At 42.7% G+C, this 21,112-nt stretch overlaps 1 protein-coding gene across 2 annotated transcripts in view; it reads left to right on the forward strand.

Moving 5' to 3' along the window:
* The window catches only part of TRPM4 (transient receptor potential cation channel subfamily M member 4), a 260,833-nt gene that overhangs the window by 218,942 nt on the left and 20,779 nt on the right, over positions 1-21,112 (forward strand). For both annotated transcript variants that reach the window (XM_072425747.1, XM_072425748.1), the window contains exon 23: positions 19,176-19,248. In XM_072425747.1, the coding sequence (XP_072281848.1) occupies positions 19,176-19,248 (73 nt within the window). The remainder of the gene's footprint in view (positions 1-19,175; positions 19,249-21,112) is intronic.

Here is a 21,112-nt window from a genome sequence, read left to right on the forward strand (position 1 = left end):
AGAACATGCACGATCACTGAACGGCCGTACACACGATAGATGGTCAGCAATCGTCGTCCAATCCGGTCGTTCATTTACAATGACTATCCTCGTTCGTCGGCGTCGTTGGTTACTTTTTTTACAAACGATTTTTGGCCAATCGGTCGTTCGTCGTTCATTTCCAACAATAAAAATTGGACGTGTGTACGCAGCTTAAGCATAGCAATATCAAGACATAACAGATTATGTCAATTCAACTATACATCAGACAACAGAATCATTGAGGTCATAATAAAATGATAATAGGAGCATATATTGATGAACATTTATCAAAGAGCACAATACCAGAAGCGATTATACACCTATTTTGCAGTGATAATAGATGACATAGAAAGGAGGATATGGACAATCGTATACCAGTATCACTGGTTGATATCAAAATGCCTCACATTGATCTAGACATATCTGTGACTAGTTGTAAAAGAAGATATATTCATACAAGAATAAAAATGATATATTATTAGAACAGTATATTGGCTAATATACTGTTACACAATAACAGTGACATGAATACTGATGCTAGTAATGTGAAACATGAAATGAGTAGTGCTAATGAGATCGTGTTTTAATTGGTATTTACTAGGTAGGTAATTGGAGTCGAGAAATATAGGGAAATTGTGATTATTATAAAAGTATAGAATAGAATAAGAGTTGGTGATCCATGTACTGCACCATAATTTGAGGAGATGGTCATTAGGAAACCAGATATGATGGTTACACATACTGTATCTACCAGCAAACACTCGGTAAAAAAACGAGTGTTTAGTATTACCCGCTGCCAGCAATCCACTGGCACGGTATTCTGGACACCCATGAAGGAAAAGCACCTCCCATTCCACATGGTACGTCGTACGTACCTAGTTCTTAACGTCCGGTACGTGGACCAGAAGTTTGTGGTGGGTGGTATGGTGATTCAGGCTTGCGGTCCAGCTTGAGCCACAAATCCGGAAGTGACATGATACGGGTGTCTTGTAAGTTACTATTTCCTACATGCTTATGCCCAGTAACCTTTTCTAATGCTTCATAATATTACTTCTGTTTGATGTTTCCAACCTTTAAGGCTTAGCGTGAAAACGTTTGTTAGGTAATTGCACTCCCCACTGTACAGCCATCATTAGCTTGATACACCTAATATATTACTAGCATATATCATTGTTTGCCTGGCCCAGGTGGTGGGAGCCCTGCTCCAACTACCAGAGCCACCCTTCCTAAGGGAACTTGTGCAGACGACCTGAGCTTACACTGTTTTGTATTGTTTTGTGTTTTTGTATTGCACCCTATAGCCTCTCATACTTCTGAGGCTTGCTGTCCTGGGACCGTTAACTCTGTATACCCTCCCTAGCTTTCAAGTTCTTGTTTGACCCCCCCCCCCCCTTCTCACTGACCACCTTATTTCTCCACCCCCCTCGAGGGTCTTGACCAACTACAATGGGTATCCTAAAGATAGTTTCCTATAAGGTCAAGGGGCTAAACACTTCTGAAAAGCGATCCATGCGCTACTGGCAGATTTATATTAGCAATAGGCACGGGTGGCCTTTTTTCAGGAGACACACTGGTTTTTCAAGAGACACAACCACAAGTCCAAGGTTGTCAGTGTTTTGGTGGCATTTTCAGTCACTTGACAATTCAGGGAACAGGTGTGCTGTCCTGAGGGCAGATTTGTGTTTGTCAATGGTCTTGTGGAGGGCTGCCTGGTTACCTTCGCCGCTATCTACCTTCTAATTATCTTCTACAGCACCTAAATCTTGAAACTGAAGCCTGAATTAGTCCCTCCTCCAGGATGATGCAGTGGTGGCGAATGTCTCCTGAACTAACCCACTATTTTTGGATCAAGGACACACCCAACAGTGATCCCCCACTGGTATAGGAGGCATTTAAGGCTGTTGTTTTGGCATATTTATTAAACATGGGGTGGGACTGAAAAGATCAGGTGAACAAGAAATATAGGACATCTTACAGCAGATCACTAATCTAGAACTGTCTCGCAAGACTACTTTAGATGCCATGAAAGGCAGAGAGCTCCACACTTTGTGAGAAACTGTCCATGGTCTGAGTAGCCGTATGCTGGCTAATGCACTCCGGACACAAAAAACTCACTTTTTCATATCGTTTCTCACGGACAGCAGACTATCCTTCCATACTAAGGATATAGCTGAATCTTTGTGCAAGTTCTAAGAAAATATGTACAACATCTAACCCCCCCTCTCATTCTGCTCTCACGGATGAAGGGGCAGCGGCTATTAGGGCCTACCTATCTAAATCGCAAATGTTCTGCGACAGAGAGAGAGAGCTATTTGAGACACCTATCACAGTGGAGGAGCTCCGCTTAGCCATACAGGACACCCCCACAGGTAAGACCTAAGGCCCAGGTGGTCTACTGTTTTCATATTATAAAACATTCCAGTACAAACTATATTCCCATTTTGTGAATACCTACAATACTATACCTGAGGAGAGTCAGTTCTCCCTGGACTACCTATGGGCTTCAATGATGGCCATCCCTAAAGAGGGCAAAGACCCCTCATCATGTGCATGCTATCACACCATTTCTTCTCTTAATCAAGACCTGATATTATTGTTCACCAAGAGTCTGGCATCCAGAATGCTTAGTCATGCAAAGAACCGGGCAAGGTTCATGCCCGGCAGGGAGACCAGGGACAACAAGACAAGGGTGCTGAACTGGATTTACCACACTAAATCCCCCAAAAATCGCTCTTATGTTATTGTCTATCAATGTGGGGAAGGCTTTCTACCATGTTGACTGGAAATTCATGGACCAAACCTTGGTACACATAGATCTGAGCCTCCACATGCTGTCATGGATTTGGGCCATCTTTCTTGCCACGCTGCAAATGTATGGGTAAATGACTTTCAGTTGCCCCCCCTACACATTACACACATGTAATGGCACAAGACAAGGCTTTGTCCCAAAAACTACCTTTCTCTTCTTTCCACATTACATGCCATCTTACGCAGATGGGATAAAACTGTCTTCTCTTGGATGGGGCCTAAAAATATTGTGAAAATGAACATACTACCTCTTTCTCTACATTTTTCAATCCCTAACAGTAAAAGTCTGGAATTCCTTTTTCAGGACCCTTTCCTCTAGGCTTTTTAAAATAAACCTCCATTGCCGGGATCTTCTCAATGAATGCCATTGCCGCATTCATTGAGAAGTTTCCCGGCACTGGAGGTTAATTAACCTCTTGTGCCGGGGATCACAGTGGAACTGCAGATGAACTCTCAATGGAGTTTCACTATTGAGATTTCATCTACAGTTCAGTTCCTATGGTCATCGGGCTGATAAGTACCGCCGTGGCCGCATTCATTGAGAAGATCCCTGGCACTAGAGGTTAATTAATTTCTCTATTGAGATTTAATCTGCAGTTCAGGGAATTGAACTGCAGATGAACCCTCAATGGAGAAACTCCATTGAGAGTTCTTCTGCAGTTTCACTGCGATCCCCAAGCACTAGAGGTTAATTAACCACTAGTGCCCCGGGGTCGCAGTGGATTCTCAGGGCTGCAATCATTCTTGCGGTCTGGGAATCCTGTTTGCGATCCCAGGCACTAGAGGTTAAATGGAGACAAGTCTTCCCATTCAAAACCTCTAGTGCTCCCTGATTGGCTGAGGAAAGCCTTCCTCAGCCAATCAGAGAGCACTAGAGGTTTTGAATGGCAACTTTCCGGCCAATGCCTACTGCAGACCTTTGACAGCCTTTAAACAACTGTGTGTAGGTTAAGGGGGGAATCTGACACACTCTTTGTTGTATATAGGTTATTACAGGCCTTGCCCCTGAATACTCATACCTACACTCCTACCTATCTTTTAGCTTGGAAATCAGACCATTGATACCACTTTTGCTTTTTATCAAAAATGTATAAATAAAGATTGTTTAAAAAAAGTTAGGTGAAAGGAGATGATGAAAAAAGTAAGGTGATACAGGAGAGTGGAGGAGAAAAGCAAAAGGGCCTGGGCTAGACAAGCAAGAAATATGGAGATGCTCCACCGAGGAGCAAGAGCATAAACAGCACCACCAGGCAGCTAGTCAAAGGTGGAGGGGGGGTGCATGAAGGGATATAGGTATAAAAAAAAGGCATAAAAAAACAAAAAGTACACATACAATTTAAATTAACAAAATATCAGTGTGTACAAACCAGGTACCATAAGGTCAAAGAGACCAGAAAATAAATGAAAAATGCCACAGGGTATGTGTGATCCATAAGAGAGTAAAATCACACTAAACCTGGAAATAACCCAAAAAAAAGAAATAAGATTGTGGGAAGACAAAAAGGATCCCAGCACAATCATCAAGTTACAGGCAACAAGAAAAAAGACAGATGTCCTCCTTGGTGACTAGGACCACCAAGCACGAATGACCTAGTCCTTTACAAAAGGGGAATTTTTAAGGACGGAGGTGAAAACAAAAGAAGAAAAATAAAAAAAGACGGTTAAGACAAGCAATACTTGTTCAGTCTTTTTGTAGAACAGACTTCAAACTGAAAAATGTCCTTATAACCCTTCTCAGATATAAGTATCCTTCTTCTTCTATAAGTACATACAAGACATTGGGCTAATGGAGTTGCTGATGGCCAGAATAAATGATTCTTTGAATAAGCCCCAGGCGATCTGGTCTAATTGGCCTAACTGATATTTGCACCCATGGTGGGTGCCCGGAAAACACTATACAACTGTAGAAACCAACCCCTTTTTCCTTTTGGTGGTTCTTTTCTGTTTGTATGTTGAGTTTTTGTTTAGTGTTTTTTTCGTTTTTTTTTTCCTTCTTATCCTCAGATACTTACTAAGGGGAGGTAACTGGGAGTGCAGGGGAAATATTAGGGAAGAACAGAGAGGGGGGAGGAGGGGGGGGAGTGGCAGTATTGGCAATTGCTCATTACTTCCTTTACATCTTTAGACAAATCATGAATGTCCATTGTGATCAGCAGGTGCTGTAGGAGAGGCATCTCTCATTTACAGAGCATATATGTTTGAGTGTATTGAGTATTTTATTGCAAAGAGTAAAACCAGGTTTGATTCAATTTCTCTGAGCTGTTGTGTGTGGCTATCAGGTCTTCCATTTCCATTTTATCATTCAGCCAATCCATCCAATGGTGTATGGTGGATTGTTTCCAAAAAGCTGTTACACTGGCTTTTTCTACAGTAAGTAGGTGACTCAGTAGAGATTTATGTCACTTCCTGGACATGGTGGTCACATTTATGCCGAACTATCATCGATGTCAATGCCCGTTAAATGACATATAATTTCTGATACTTTTGACCAGAATGGGGAGGGTGCTGAACATCTCCAAAATGTGTGAAGCCTGGTTCTTGATGACATCACCAGCAGTCTGCATCTGTCTGTGGAGGATTTTATAGTTTGATTCTTGGTATCTAATGCTGATTAAAGCTTTGCGATTGTAGGATTGTTTCAGTCAATTCTGGGGAGAATTCCACTTAACTACTTAGCGATAAATAGCGGATTTTCAGGTTGTATTTCTGCCAGTAGTACATGTTATGCACTTGATATTGAGGACTGACAGATGATTTCTAGTTGTGACGGGGTGTGTTGAAATTGTGATAAGAAGGGTAAGGAGACTGCCAAAAACCTAGGGGGGGGGGTAATGAATGTTCAGCTTGCAAGTCAGCAACAGGTACTCCAATAAAGAAGAAAAATGGTGTGCTCTAAAAAATGTCCTGTTTTGCCTATTTTTTTAATATTGGAGAGAGTGGAGAAGGAGAAGTTGAGCGCTTGAAGAGTTTACCTATGAGTGGGTGGTGGAGAATATGCGAGAGCCCAAAGTTCGGTGACCATGTTATGCCCTGTGATGGTATGGATGAGATGGAGTCTTCCAAGGCAACCCACTGTTTTATATATTTGTGCTCGCACCAATCCATTAGTCTGGCTAGATGTGTGGCGATATGATACATAATGGGATCAGGGAATGATTTAGGCAACACTATAATACACCTATTTATACTGGGTGAGTTCAAGTGCCAGATGAACCTTATAAATTCCTGTCTAAATTTTTGTACAATGTACTTAGAAATGACTATTGGCAAAGTTTGGAATTGGGGATAATATTCATCTTGAGTACATTACATCTGCCACACCAGGAAAAGGTCAGTTGCTTCCATCCTTGTAAATTTTTCCAAATAATTTTACTTAAATACTTACTATAAAAATGTATGTAATTCAGTTCTGCTCTGCGCAAGAGTTTTGCGTTTTGGAATGTGTGTACCTAAATAGGAAAAAGCATATCATGTCCATTTAAAGGGGATCTAAATTATGCCTTATGAAGGAAGGTAGAAAGATTGTCACAGATCCCTGCAGGTCCAGGGGATCTGTGCCTTATTCAGTGTCACCCACTTTACACTCCTCTGCTGCCAGCACCAGCTCTGCTAAGGCATCATCTCTGCAGCTCACTTCCTAGTCCAGGTCATGTGACTCCAAGTCAGCTTCTCCACTACCTCAGAGGACTAGAGTGTTTTGCAGACGCGCTCCCCCTGCTGGTGGAGATGTGAACACCATCAACCTCTAGTCTGCTGGACCCCCTCTGGTGGTAGGATAGAATGCAGCAGGTCACATGGCTCCACTCATCAAAGGCCCTGCCCTTAAAAGGAAGTGAAGGGCAACAGGAAGTTGCCTGAGCAAGGAGTTCCTTTGGCTCTGTATCCAGGTTCCTGTTTGCGTATTCTCTTGCTCCTGATTCTTTGTGTACCGACCTCCGCTTGACCCTGACAACTCCTGATCACTGCTTGCCCTGACCTCTGGCTGCCTGACTACTCTCTGCTCCTTGCTCTGGTACCATGTCCTGTTTCTGCCTGTCAGCAGTCACCTGCCTAGGCGTGAATGGGGCCGCAACCTGGCAGTTGCCCGCAGCACAACATCCTCACCTCTAGAGGCTCTGGGAAGGACCGGGCAGCTGCTTAGATTCTGCGCCCTGTGCACATCTCTACCAACTGAGCTGGTGACACAGAGGGTCCACCAACCTGCCCTGCAGAACCGTGACAGAGATGGACATCGTCTCTGATTTCTGTAGGTTTATTTTGTAATTGGGATATTGTTTCATATGTTTTGATCTCCTTTTCTATATATCGGACCCACTAATTACTCTATACAACCTTTTACAGGAGATCATCTGCATAAGCCACTACTTTTTGACCGTTATCCCGTGTATATTGGGATTAGCTCTGATGCGTCGCAGAAGGGGTTCTAAAATTAGAATAAAAGTTAGGGGGGGAAGTGGGCACCCCTGTCTGGTACCATTAGTAACTGGGAATGGTTTAGATAACAGGCCATTTACTCTTACATTCGCAATGGGAATGGTGTATATAAAGCAAAACTCAATCGAGGAAATTATAGGGTGCACCAATGTACGATAGTAGTAAATTTGTGAAAGTAGTTTTAGGAAAAAAACAATCGACCCTGTCAAAGGCCTTTTTAGCATCATCCGCAAGCAGCATTGCAGGATTTTGCGTATGTATGTAGTCAGTTGGATTAACCCCCCCCCAGCAGTAATCCCGAGTGTGACTCGGGGTGAAAAACACTTGCAAAAAGCAGTACTCCCGAGTCAAAGACTTGTGCCCCGCGCTCCAGCGGCAATCGGACGATCCCGCTATGATGCCGTGTCGTCTGTCCGTCGGGGGGCGTGGGCGGGCAGGAAATTTAAAAGCAGATTACCGAGTAATTTGCTTTTAAATGCCCCCAGGGTCCCAGCCACGCTGCTGCGCCTATTATCAGCTAGATGCGATGCATGGATTTCCCGCTGGCATCACCCCAGAAATTTACTATTGCTGATCGCATCACCCGGAAGATGTGACGCTCGCATCCTCCTGGTGATGATATGTAATTTGCTTTTAATTTTTTTTACAGCAAAAAGCACTACAAAACATATAATAAAAGTACATACATATTTTAGTGCAGCAAGCATCATTACCCATCATTACCCAGTGCCCTGATTTACATTTTGCTCACTATTAGCCCTGACCTTGATCTGACCTTTGACTTGATGACTTCCTGACTGTTGATGACTTATAATTCACTTCCTGACTGTATCAATTCATCACTTTGTCTTTAACCTTGATTGTTCCTGACTGATTGCCATGGCATCCAAAAGGCATCTCGCTGGCGCAAGCGCTGTTTTGGAGGAATTTGAAAGCAGCGATAGCTATTTGGAGTCCCTTGTGGAATCAAGTGATAGTGATTCTCCAGGAAATTTGTCATCGGACAGCGAAAGTGAATTGAGCGACGATTCTGAACCTGAGGTCAGTGCTGTGCGCACATGGTGCTCCATTGACCTTGATGCGCACAAGGCAGCACCGCCAAGATTTCCATTCATTGGCGCACCTGGGATGAAAAATGAGGCCGAATGTGACGACCCCCTGGCATAAATTGTTTTTGACCAATGAAGTTATCGAAAAAATTGTTGCGGAGACAAACAGGTAAGCCGCCTCTGTGTTTGGTAACTTTTTAACTTTTTTGCTATTTTTTTTTTTTTTTTTTTTNTTTTTTTTTTTTTTTTTTTTGCAAACGTGTGCTATTCTGTGTTTGCTAACTTTTGAAATTTATTGCTAATTTTTTTTTTTTTATGCCAACATGTGTGCTGCTGTTTGCAAATTTTTTAATTTTTTTTTTTTTTTGCCAACGTGTGCTGCTCTGTGTTTGCTAACTTTTTAAAAAATGTTTTATGACAACATGTATGCTGCTCTGTGTTTGGTAACATTATTGCAACATATTGCAATAGTGTAGTGTTTACCACACTATAAAAGAACAAATCCTAAAATACCTTTATTTTGTTTTATGCAGGTACGCTGGACAACAACAAGGTGGTCCACACCTGAGGTTTGCAAGAAGCAGAAAGTGGGAACCTGTGACCAAGGATGACATTTGTCTGTTGTTGTGGGCAAACCTGTGCAGAAGTGGTACTGGTCCAAGAATAAAATGATTGCCACTCCATTCTTTTCCACAGTCATACCAGAATAACGCTTTTCCCTCATAATGAAGTACCTGCACTTCGCAAACAATGAAGAATTTGATGAAACTACCCGTCCTGCACCAAAACTGAAGAAAATTTGGGAAGTGTCTCAGATGATTCTACAAAATTTCCAGCAAACCTTTGTGCCAGAAAGAGATGTCGGCATTGACGAAAGTATAATAACTTACAAGGGGAGGCTCAGCTGGGTGCAGTACATTGCGTCAAAGGGGGCCCTGAGATAGCGTGACAAGAAAGATGTGTGCCTGATGAGTACTGTCCATGATGCCTCCACTGTTCTGGTACACACAAATTGTCGGAAAGAAGTGATGAAGCAGGTGGTGATTGACTACAACAACACAATGGAAGGTGTCGACAGAGCTGACCAAGCTATGACATTCTACCCAGTGATGAGGAAACGGCAAAGGAAGTACTACAAAAAGATTTTCAGGCATCTAGTTGAGCAGTGCCTATGGAAGGCCTACATTCTGTACAAAAATAGTCTGAGGCCTGTGAATAATTCAGACTTCATTTTGCAAGTTTCCAAATCCATAGTCAAGAACCACCAAACACCATCAGTGGCTATGAATAGACCTGGACGTTGTGCTTCCACCGTTGTCAACCCAGAATGCCTGACCAGTCGTTACTTTGTTGAATACATCCCACCAACCCAGAAAAAGGCAGCACCTACAAGGATGTGTGTGGTTTGCTGCTCAAAGAATGATGACAGAGGAAGGAAGAAACACAAAGAAACCAGGTTCTACTGTCCTGACTGCGATGTTGGACTTGTGGAGCACCCTGCTTCAAAATCTGCCACACCCGGGATGTCTACTAAAAATGTAAAAAAAAATTTTTCTAAAACCTGCATTTAATTTATAATATTATTTATCATTAATATTGCACCCTTGTTTGGAAAATTTCAGTGAGAAAGTTTTGATAAAATATTTTTTTTTTGATAAAGTACAAACATGTGGTCTATTATTTCATTATTTTTTGTAATTAATAATTAAAATTATGTATTATAATATAATTTATGAATATAGTATATTAAATAAATATAATTAATATAATTAATATACCAGGGAGTTCACCCTAAGAATTACAGGCCCACAATATAAACAAATCATTTCTATGCAAAAAAAATTAGGATCACTTTTTGCATCAAAAATTAGACAGAATTAGAATGCTAGGGGGGTTAAGGGTGTGAATTGTGTTATCCTGGGTTTTCCGAAAAGGTTAAAAAAAAAAAAACACTTTAATCTGGGTGTATATGGGATTGTGGATAGGTGTTAATCTGTGTGCAAGAATACTTGCAAATAGTTTTATGTCCCAATTTAACAATGATATTAGGCGATAACTTGAGCATGAGTTGGGGTCCTTGTTATAGCAGAACTGTTTCATGTGCTCAAAGTGAATCAGCTGGGAATTTATGTGCTTTTGTGATAGCATTATAAGCTTCAATAAAATATAAGAGTCAGCCCATCTGGGCCTAGTGCTTTCCCAGATGCTGCTTTCGATAATGCTGTTTAGAGTTCTTCTGTTGTAATGGGTCTCTGGAGTTGGTCTATGTGTTCCTTTGGGATAGTTGGCAGTTCTGATAATTTAAGATAGTCCTCTATCAAGGCGGTTTTGGAGCTGGGAGTGGAGTGGTCATTTCTTGTGTTGTGGTTGTATAGTGAGGAGAAAAAGGAGTAAAATGATTCTGCTATTGCTGCAGAATTGTGTACCTGTTTTTCTGTGGGGGATATTATGCTAGGTATGTATGTGTGGGAGCATTTTCCCACCTAGTTTTTGCTAGGGCCTTGCCACATTTGTTTGCATGTTCATAATAATAACCCTTACACTTGACTAATTGTTTCTTCACTTTAAATTGACTCATTATTCTGATTTGTTCACTCACATTTAGAAGTCTTTTTTCTATGTCTACTGTTTGCTTATGCTTGTGAATAGTTTCTAATCTGTGAAGTTCTTTGAGGAGAGTTTTTTGCTGCTTCTAGTGGTCTTTATTAAGCTTATGGCCTTGTTGGATATATAGACCTCTCATAAAACATTTATGAGATTCCTAAGGGGTCATTCGGTTAGTAACCAATTTTTTTTGCATTGCAAAGAAGGAGCAAAGCTCAGTTTAGAGGCTTAGAGATTTCAGGCTTTTGTAGTAGCTACAGGATCAGGGCTTTTCTAGAAAGGAGCTTCTTTTGTAGCTTCCAGGAATAGGACTTGGGAGAGGAGTGTGTAGGGTTTACTGTTAGTGATATAGGTGCATGATCAGAAAATGTAGTCACCCCTATGGTGGATGAGGAGATTCACAGGATAGAATGGTGTTTTACCAGAAAGAAGTGTATTCTGCAGTAAGTCTTACATACTGCAGAGTAGTAAGTGTAGTCTTTTGTTGTAGGGTTCATGATCTGCCATATATCTACCAATTGGTGGGTATTAAAGAGTGTCTTCACCTTTCTGAGTAAAGAAAATGGCAAATGTGAGCCCCCCCCCCTAGAGACATCATTTGTAAGATCAATTGCCAGATTAAAATTAAAGTACTCTCTTAAAAAAAATCATTCACCATGTCCAAGAAGCAGCTCAGGAAAAAGACCTTACTAGCTTTTTGTAGATATGTTGTGAACAGAGTGAAAACTTGTACGTGTATGGTCCCTTTTACCATCAGAAATCCACCCTCCAGGTCAGAACATATTGCAAGACGTTGCCATGGTAATGATTGAGCTATCAGGATAGTAACACCTTTAGATTTGCGGTCTGGTGAGGTGCTTTGGTAGGCCAAGTGGAAGTTTCTTTTCCATAAATTTTGTATCTTGTCATATCTGAAATGTTTCCAGTAGGAAAGCAATATGGCACTAGGCATGAGCAAGCAAAATTTGTAAGTTCGATCTTGCGACGAATTGGGCCTTTCTCGCTTACCGAACATTTAACCTCCCAACTGTTAAGCCCTACCTTCGTACGGGCTAAAAAAAGTTGCTCTTTTCGTTAAGCCCGAGATTTTCCGTACATTAAAATCCCCACTTACCCAGGTAAGTGGGGATTTTAATGTAGGGAAAATCTCGGTCCCCCTGTGCTCATCCAGCGTCGGGTTCGTGTTCCAGTGTCGTCCTTCGCCGATCGTCGTCCGTCGGTCTCCCTCTCCAGCGTCGGGTGCCTTCTCGTATACCAGCGGGACCAGGTAAGAAGCCGGCCGGCATCTTGTGTTCCGCTGGCCGGCCGGCTTCTTACCTGGTCCCGCTGATCATCCAGCGTCGTTCTCGTTCCAGCGCCGGGTGATCTTCTTGTGCGTGCGTGCGTGCGCGATGACGTCGGCACATGTGCGGGAAATTCAAATTGAAACTCATTCATTCATTTTGTATTGGATTGAATACAGGAGTTTGTATTCAATCCAATACAAAATGAATGAATGAGTTTCAATTAAAAATAAATACAAAGTATGTATTTTTGTATTGGATTGGATACAGGAATTTGTATTCAATCCAATACATAATGAGAGTTTGAATTTTGTTCTCATTTTGTATTGGATTGAATACAAAGTCCTGTATCCAATCCAATACAAAATAATAGAAAATATATTTATATGGTTTTGTCTATAGGTATGTGACGGACACTAGGGAGGTGTTTTAGAAAAATATATTACTATACAGTATACCGAATTATCGCATTTTCAGTATTTTTCATTTATTTATGTGTTCTTGTTTAAGCTGAATTTTGTGTTTTTCCTTTAATTTTATTAAAAGTAATTTTTTTTTTTTACATGATTGTGTGTTTCAAACATTTTTTATATTCATTATATCTACTAGACCCCTATTCGGACATATTTCTGTAAGTTACAGGTCTACAATTTAAAAAAAAAAATTTAATGAAAACCTGTAACACTTTTGGTACAGAAATCGAGACCTCAGTGTAACGCCCAGGTGGTTAAGCAAGAACAGCCTTGTGATTCGCCATGCGGTCATGTTCTGGACAAATGAATGAGGGAAAAAGCAGGGGGCGGTAACGCCCACTATTTCCAGCACAAATCACGGCTGAGAGCGAATCATTTGCTCCCAGGATGCACAGAAAGGCCCAGCAGCCCAATCAGGAGAGATCTGAGCACAGGCATATATACAGGGTAGGAGGGAAGGGTTAGTCACTCCATCTTGTGTTCTGTATGAAGGAGAGCCGACAGGGACAGGTTAGGAGCCTTCTGTATATCTGTATATATACAGATATAGCAGTTTTTGATGTTACCTGTTCCTATGTACCAAAGAAGCCAGTTTGCTACAGAAAAAAATTCTGTCCTACTCTAAGAAAAATACAGATACTTCAGTGTGTGATACCTCTTGCTATTTACCAAAAAAGCCAGTTTGCTACAATAAAATTTCTGTCCTAAAAAAAAAAAATTCAGCTATTTCAGTGTTTGATACCTCTTGCTATTTACCAAAGTAGACCGTTTGGTAAAAAAAATTCCACTCTTGCTATTTACTAAAGAAGACCATTTGGTTGAAAAAAATTTCTAACCTACTATATAAAAAATACAGATATTTTAGCGTTTCATACCTTTTGCTATTTACCAAAGAAGACTAGTACAGAAAAATTTCTGTGCTACTATTAAAACAACACAGAGATTTCAGTGTTTGATACCTGTTCCTATTTACCAAAGAAACCGTTTGGTACAGGTGAATTTTTGCCGAAATAAGTAAAATATGAGCAGTAGACGCAGGGAAAGGCATGGCGTTGGCTGACCTAACGCATCTCGCAAGGGGCATACTTCCAGGGAGTCTGCCATTGTAGGACAGCAGCAGCAAACTGTTGGAGACAGCAGCACAAGTTGTCAAACAGGTCTGAAATGTGTGCAGAACATCAGTACCCTAATAATCATACAGCTATGTCATGTGGAAAATATTGTTGACTGGGTCTCAGGGGCTTCAAGGTTCTTCTGCAGCAGCAGCAACCAGCACAGCCGTGACGGGCGTTAGCGTGGCTAATTTGCCTGTACCTCAGCAACCAGCACAGCCGTGAGGGGCGTTAGCGTGGCTAATTTGCCTGTACCTCCCGATTGACTCTCCCTTGTTGTTTGACGAACATCCTGAGGATCTGACAGTACAAATTTCAGAGCAGGAGGCAGACTTTGAGACTATTGGAGAGTGTGGTCAGCACTTGCTGGGCGAGGGTTCTGAATCAGTGGCTTCTGAATTCTGGGTTCTGAATCAGATGTTAGCTTAGATAAAAATGAGGATGATGACCCTGATGTCACCTGGGAACCACCAGTGCATGTAGGCTCTAGCAGCAGTTCCAAAACAGATGTAGAGGAAAGGCAGCAGCAGCAAAATACTGGGGATGGTAGGGGCCGCCAATCTGCCTCATGTGAGTCTCAAAGAGGACACAGAGGAGTGGGCACAAGCAGGGGAACAGTCAGAGAGGATGTGACCATGGGGGAGGTGGAGCTGGAGCAGACACAGGGCACCCAGCAGACGTAGAGGCAGGCAAAGAGAGCAGCAGAGTGGTTGCACGCACCTCCCCAGTGTGGTCCTTTTTCACACTGAAAGACGATGATGGGTGTGTAGCAATCTGCATCCTGTGCCACAGGCACATCCGCAGAGGACAGGCCGGATCACATTTGGGTAAAACATCCCTGTTTTCCCACATGCGCAAGAACCACAAACCAAAGTGGGAGCAGTACTTGCATACTCTTGAAGGAGATGCAACCACGTCATCCTCTCTTCTTCCACCTACATTGACTCCTTCTCTACCTCCAACTGTCATTGCTACTACGTCTAAGGAGGTTGGTGCCAGCCAGACTTCTAGCTGCCATGGAGTATCAGCTTCTGCCTGCAGATTTCGTGGCATCAGACGACGATTGTCGCAGCAAGATGGGTACTTAAGTGACCCCTTCAGCTCCCCTTGCTACCAGTCCCTTCAGCCCACTCTACCAGAGTTCTGCACAAGCATCAGGCTATGGGTCCAACCAACAAAAGAGTGATCGAACTAAGTTCATGTCTGGCCAAACTATTGGCTTTTCAGCTACTGCTGTACAGCATTGTGGACTCTTCTCCCTTCCGTACAGCATTGTGGATTATGCTCCCTTCCTTGGCCTGTGCCAAATCCACGTCACAATGGACATCTGGACAACCAGACACTGAGTGGGACGCTACCTGTCCTTCACCGCTCACTGGGTGGCCTTCCATAGCTCAGTGGGCGGTAGTCTGCAAGTGGCATTGCAGTACCTGGTACCCCTCTTTTCGAGACTCCTGAAAGGCCAGCAGCGGAGGGCACTGTGGTTAAGCGGGCACGCTCCCTCAAGCACACGCATTGCCAGGTTGTGCTTAAACTGGTGTCCTTGGGGGAGAAAAGTCACACCGCCAGAGAACTCTTCTTCGACACTGGGGCCAACCTTGTGGCCGCACTGTGCATGGGCTGCATAACACATGTGCCCTGCTTTGTGCACGTACTGAACCTGGTGGTGCAGGACCTACTGGGACAGGCCCACCTGCAGCCATGTACGCCGATCCCCTACTGCCGCCGCGGCGCTTAGCAAGAGGCCAACAGAGGCTGCCACCGCATAGACTCATTTGTGACGCTGTGACTAGATGGAACTCCACCCTGCACATGCTCAAGCGTCTGTGTGAGCAAAAGCTAGCCATCGGCCATTACTTGGTCAGCGTGGTGCATGGAGGCAGTAGGGGCCCTTGGTACAGCAACCCAACTGAACTATTTTACCAGTGACCAGTGGCTGCAGATGGAGACGCTGTGCAAGGTACTGGCCCCTTTTGAGCAGGCCACAAGCGTTGTGGGTCGTGAGCGGTCAGGCTGGAAAGATGTCATACCCATCATCTTTCTGCTTGATAATACCCTGTGTGGGCTGATGGAAAGTGGCGATGGGAGAGGAGGGGAAGAAATGGGGGAGGAGGATTAGGATGACATTTTACTCCATAGCGTACAGCCAGCATCAGGAGGAGCAAGAAGCGACACTGGCCAGCATCAGGATTTTCGAAAGGAGGAGATTATGATGATGATGAGGGAGACCATGATGGAGCTGCTGGACAGGACCCGTCCAACCCGCATTTGTGCTGTCACGCCCCAGGCATTGTGCGGGCGATGGAACAACAGGAACTGCTGCAGCTTGAAGAGGAGAGGAGGTGGGTGATGAAGAGGAAGATGTTTTGGCGCCTACAGAGGGACAGGTGGAGGATGAGCCCAGGGAACCCCTTTTTTATATGTGTGTCCACATGTTGCGATGCCTACAGAGGGATCCTCACATTTGCAGCATCAAAAACCGGGATGATTACTGACTGGCCCCCCCTTCTGGATCACCGCTACAAAGACAAAATGTCACAGTTTCTACCCAACCCAGCGCAGAAGAAAGAAAAGGTGACCCGCCTGAGCAGAATACTATGCGACCGGCTGTGTGAGGAGTTCTGCGCACCACATTCCACACAGGGAGCTCAGGCGGACAATGCCTCCACCGTATCCTCCTGTAGCAGCAGCAGTAGTGGCAGCAGGCCACACACATCAAAAAGTCTGGGCCAAGTCAGGGGGGATTTTCTGGATGCCTTGCGAAACCTGATGCAGCCACCTTAAACAAGTAAAGTGCCGAGGCATAACCATCGAGAATGGAAGAAGCCCATGGTGAATGATTACATTGGCTCTTTTCTGGCTGGTGGTAGTGGTGTTCACGACAGCAGTTATGAGGAGGATGCCTGTCCTGACAGTAGTGACGCCACAGGCTTGAAATCTGCCCGCAGTTGACACCGTGTGTCATCAGGCTTCTTTTGTGCCCGGCATCCAGTGTTCTGTCTGAAAGAACCTTCAGTGCCATTGGCGGAGTGGTCACGGACAACCGATCACATCTGTCACCGAAAAATGTCAGTTGCCTCACCTTTTTGAAAATGAACGAAAGGTGGGTTACTAACAACTACCATATCCCCACTGCAGATGTCTCTGATTGCCTGACACAGGTACTCACTGGCCAACCAAGATGCTGACTATCACCAACACCCTGTCAGCTGAGCCTGCCTCGGTTGAATTTTTCTGCTAGTAATTGCAACGTCCAGGGGTGGCAGGGGTGCTGCTGCCTGTCAGTACTCCATTCACTAAAATTGTACACTTCTGGGTGGCATTGAAGATGCACTACACTCAGCTCTAGATGCCAGTTACCAATGCATTCCCCACTCTGTCTCCGGGCCCACCGCCTCCGCCTCCTGTTATTTCTGCTGCCGCCTATCAGTACTCCATTCACTAAAATTGTACACTTCTGGGTTGCATTGATGATGCAGTACACTCAGCTCTAGATGCCAGTTACCAATGCGGTCCATGCTCCATCTCAGAGCCCACCGCCTCCTCCTCCTGCTGCTGCCGCCTGTCAGTACTTCATTCACTAAAACTCTACAGTTCTGGGTGGCATTGATGATGCACTACACCCAGCTCTAGATGCCAGCTACCAATGCGGTCCCCGCTCCTTCTCAGGGTCCACCGGCTCCTCCTTCTGCTGTTGCTGCCGCCTGTCAGTACTCCATTTACCAAAACTGTACACTTCAGGGTGGCATTGATGATGCACAACACCTAGCTCTACATGCCAGTTACCAATGCTGGCCTCGCTCCTTCTCTGGGCCCACCGCCTCTTGCTTCTCCTCTCGCCTGTTCGTGCTCTATTCACTAAAATTGTACACTTCTAGGTGGCATTGATGATGCACTACACCCAGCTCTAGATGCCAGTTACCAATGCGGTCCCCACTCCTTCTAAGGGCTCATCGCCTTCTACTCCTGCTGGTGCTGCTGCCGCCTGTCAGTACTCTATTCACTAAAATTGTACTACACATTTCTAAGTGGGTGGCATTGTCAATGCACTACACCCAGCTCCAAATGCCAGTTACCAATGCGGTTTCTGCTCCATCTCAGGGCCCACCGCCTCCTCCTGCTGCCGCCTGTCTGTGCTCCATTCACCAAAATTGTATTACACACTTCTGGGTGGCATTGACAATACACTACACCCAGCTCTCCCTGGTGATAGCTGACCAGAGGCCAAACACTGAAACTGTTGCTAGTCAGTTGAGTTCACCCTTTCTCAATGTCCTAATGTTTATGCTGCCTTCTGGACGTGGTTCATCACGCAAAAATCCTATTTGCCTGCTGTCACTTTTCCTGCCATTATCTGGAAAACCACAAGGTCTTTTGGACTTTTGTATTTGTCCCTTGTTGCCACTGTTCTTCTACACATACCTACCAAATTTGGTGGTTTTAACATATATAGGGGCTTTGCTAATAATGTTTAAAGTCGGCCCTTTGAGATTAATGGAATTCGCGAAATCGGTTCGCTGAAATTTCTCGGACCCATCAGAAGTTCAAGGAAATTTTTGCGAGACTGTCAGAGGCCTTCTCGCTCATCTCTATATGGCACTTCACACTTATTTAGGAGAATGGTTCAGCTTTTTTAGGAGAATGGATCGTTTCGTAGGGGAGTTAAGACCTTTGATGTTCAGAGAGGTGAATTGGATGGGAGATGTTGAAAAGAGGGTGTGGAATTTGAAATGTTCCTCAATTGGCTCTTTGCAATCAAACTTATATTTACTACTGGTAATTTTGCTTATTTATGGCTACTCTCCTCTGATGAATAGATCTCCACTCTTGTTATTGCTACAGTACTTTATGTTTGTATAAATTCATTTTAATTTATTTGTAATATTTAGACCTGAATGGTGTACATTAGATATCATTTGTACTGTTGTTTATGTTTTTATGTTTTTTATTTTTCTTTTCCTCTGTAAAAAAATGATAAAACTTTCAATAAACGTTTACAAAAAAAAAATTGATTAGCAAAACACCTGGCTGCTACTTACCCTTTTAATTCCTAGGGAAATGGTAGGGATACATTTCTTGAGAGGAACTAAATTCCTAAAGACTTACCTGGTGGCAGGCACCACCATCTTTTCTTTTCTTACCCTCTGTATTCTGATTTTCAGGCATCTTGATTGGCCGGGATGACCCACCCAATCATTCAGCCCCATCTCACGCAAGGGAAGCTGGGATTGCCAGATAGCCCTGCGCATGCAGATGATTTCTAGCAACAAAAGTCATACATGAATATGCAGCCTTAGGTAGTTTAGGTGCCTGTCTAACTGAAAGAAAAAAAAATGCTCATCTGTCATTGTACACCTAACCCTATTCATTCATCTGTTTTTACCCCTGCAGGGTTGACATTGCATTGAAACAGCTTAGTGAGATCAAGGAACATGATCGAAGGTTGAAAGCACTGGAGACTGAGGTAAATGTACTTAATTATATTCTGAATTTTGGTGAACTATCAGAATATACATGTTTTTTCACAAATCCTGACATAATTGTTAAATAGCTGTTAAAGACATCTCTAACTTAATCCAGGAAGCTTGGATTGAACTAAAATGATAAAACTCTCAAAAGTAGTGATTCTAAGTGGTGGGTTGTGCAGGCAAAACTGGAAGACAGTATTTTCATTTACTTTTAGAGCACAACAGTACAAATCTTGCTTTTATAATATTTTCAAAATCATACATTTACTAATAATTGTTAAAATGTAGTATCTCATTGTTAAACAAATGGGTTTGGGAACAGAAATTTAAGGAAAAGGGGACATATGCAGACATAAATCACTATCTTGATACACCTGCTGTAGTCTTTACCTGTGGCTTTTTTTTTAAACTAGTCTAAAATTACAACTATATCAGAACAAGAATAAAGGATAGAGCCTCGGGACACAGTTCTAATCCTGTTTGGGCTTCCTCATTATTTACCTATCTGGGCTATTTATTTTGGTTGATTGGATTTATTTTTATCTGGATGGGCTTCTAAATTATCTTTAATCCTTGATACACTTCTGCTTGATAGGTTTCTGACCCTCAAAGCATTTAAAATTGGCCCTTTTGTTATTTAGCCCAGTGGTGTCCTGCTGTCCCTGCCCCCCAGCATCGCTACATCTGTCATATGTCATCTTAAAACTACAGGTTCAACTTTGTTATTCTACCTTTATTGTTATAAATGGATATATGATCTTTGCCAATCATTCCTGAGGGAGCAGGAAACGTGTGAGAGGGGTGGTTTATTCAAAAGTTACTGATAATATTGATATCTATTAACCATATCTATATTATTGCGGATTTGTTTTTTAGCACATTGTTTTAAAATGATTGAAATTAAATGTTCCTATATGATTTTATACCCATGAATGTCCCGCTTTTCTGAACCTCTCTGTTCTTGTTCTTCTAAAATAATCCTTGGTTTATGGGATGTGGCTTTTTGTTCCTGTTGACTTGATTGTTTAAATAATTTGGGACCAATACCTTGATTCAGGTATATCAGAACATAATGAAAAATAAAGAAATACTTTGTATTGAGCAAAATGCCCCTAAAAAAGAAAAACTAAGGGGGCACCAATTCAGCTGACATAATGTTCCAGGTACATATGTTTTAACAGCTGTGAATGAGTTTTCTGGCTATACTAGACAAAATAAAAAAGAAAGATGGTGGTGTTTGAAATGTGAAAGAAAAAATTGTTGATGGCGTGTGCGATAATGAGACATTATTGGTTGCATATGGGAATGCATAATACACAGTTAATTATTGGTGTCTGCTATAGGCCCCCCTGGTGCTAAAGGAGAGATAATCCACTACTTGCACAAATAAAAAGGGCTATACACAGGCTGGGATGGTGGTAGTAATTATTATTATTAACCAGCATTTATATAACGCCGAGATGTTATGCAGCTCTTTACAAACTTCGTAGTCATTACACTAGTAGTATAGTACTGGTAGTGATGGGTGATTTTAGCTACCCTGACAAATTACTGGGGTAATGACACTGCCGGTACAGCAAAAGGGAGGCAATTTATACATTTATGACAAGACAACTTTGATACAGTTTATAGAAGCCCCAGCTAGAAATGATATTCTAATAGACCTAGTATTTTCAAACCATGCATAGCTCATAACAATGTACATATAAAAGAAAATATGGGTACAAGTGACTATAATATGATTTCATATGTATGATGTATATTTGATTTTCCATTGTTGAAGGCAGCTCTCTGCATAGTTTGGACTTGCAGGGAATATTGTTCCTAAGGAACAGAAATGGAAACATTTTGAATCCACTT

The sequence above is a fragment of the Pyxicephalus adspersus genome, chromosome 11, assembly GCF_032062135.1.
Source record: "Pyxicephalus adspersus chromosome 11, UCB_Pads_2.0, whole genome shotgun sequence".
Taxonomy (NCBI): Eukaryota; Metazoa; Chordata; class Amphibia; order Anura; family Pyxicephalidae; genus Pyxicephalus; species Pyxicephalus adspersus.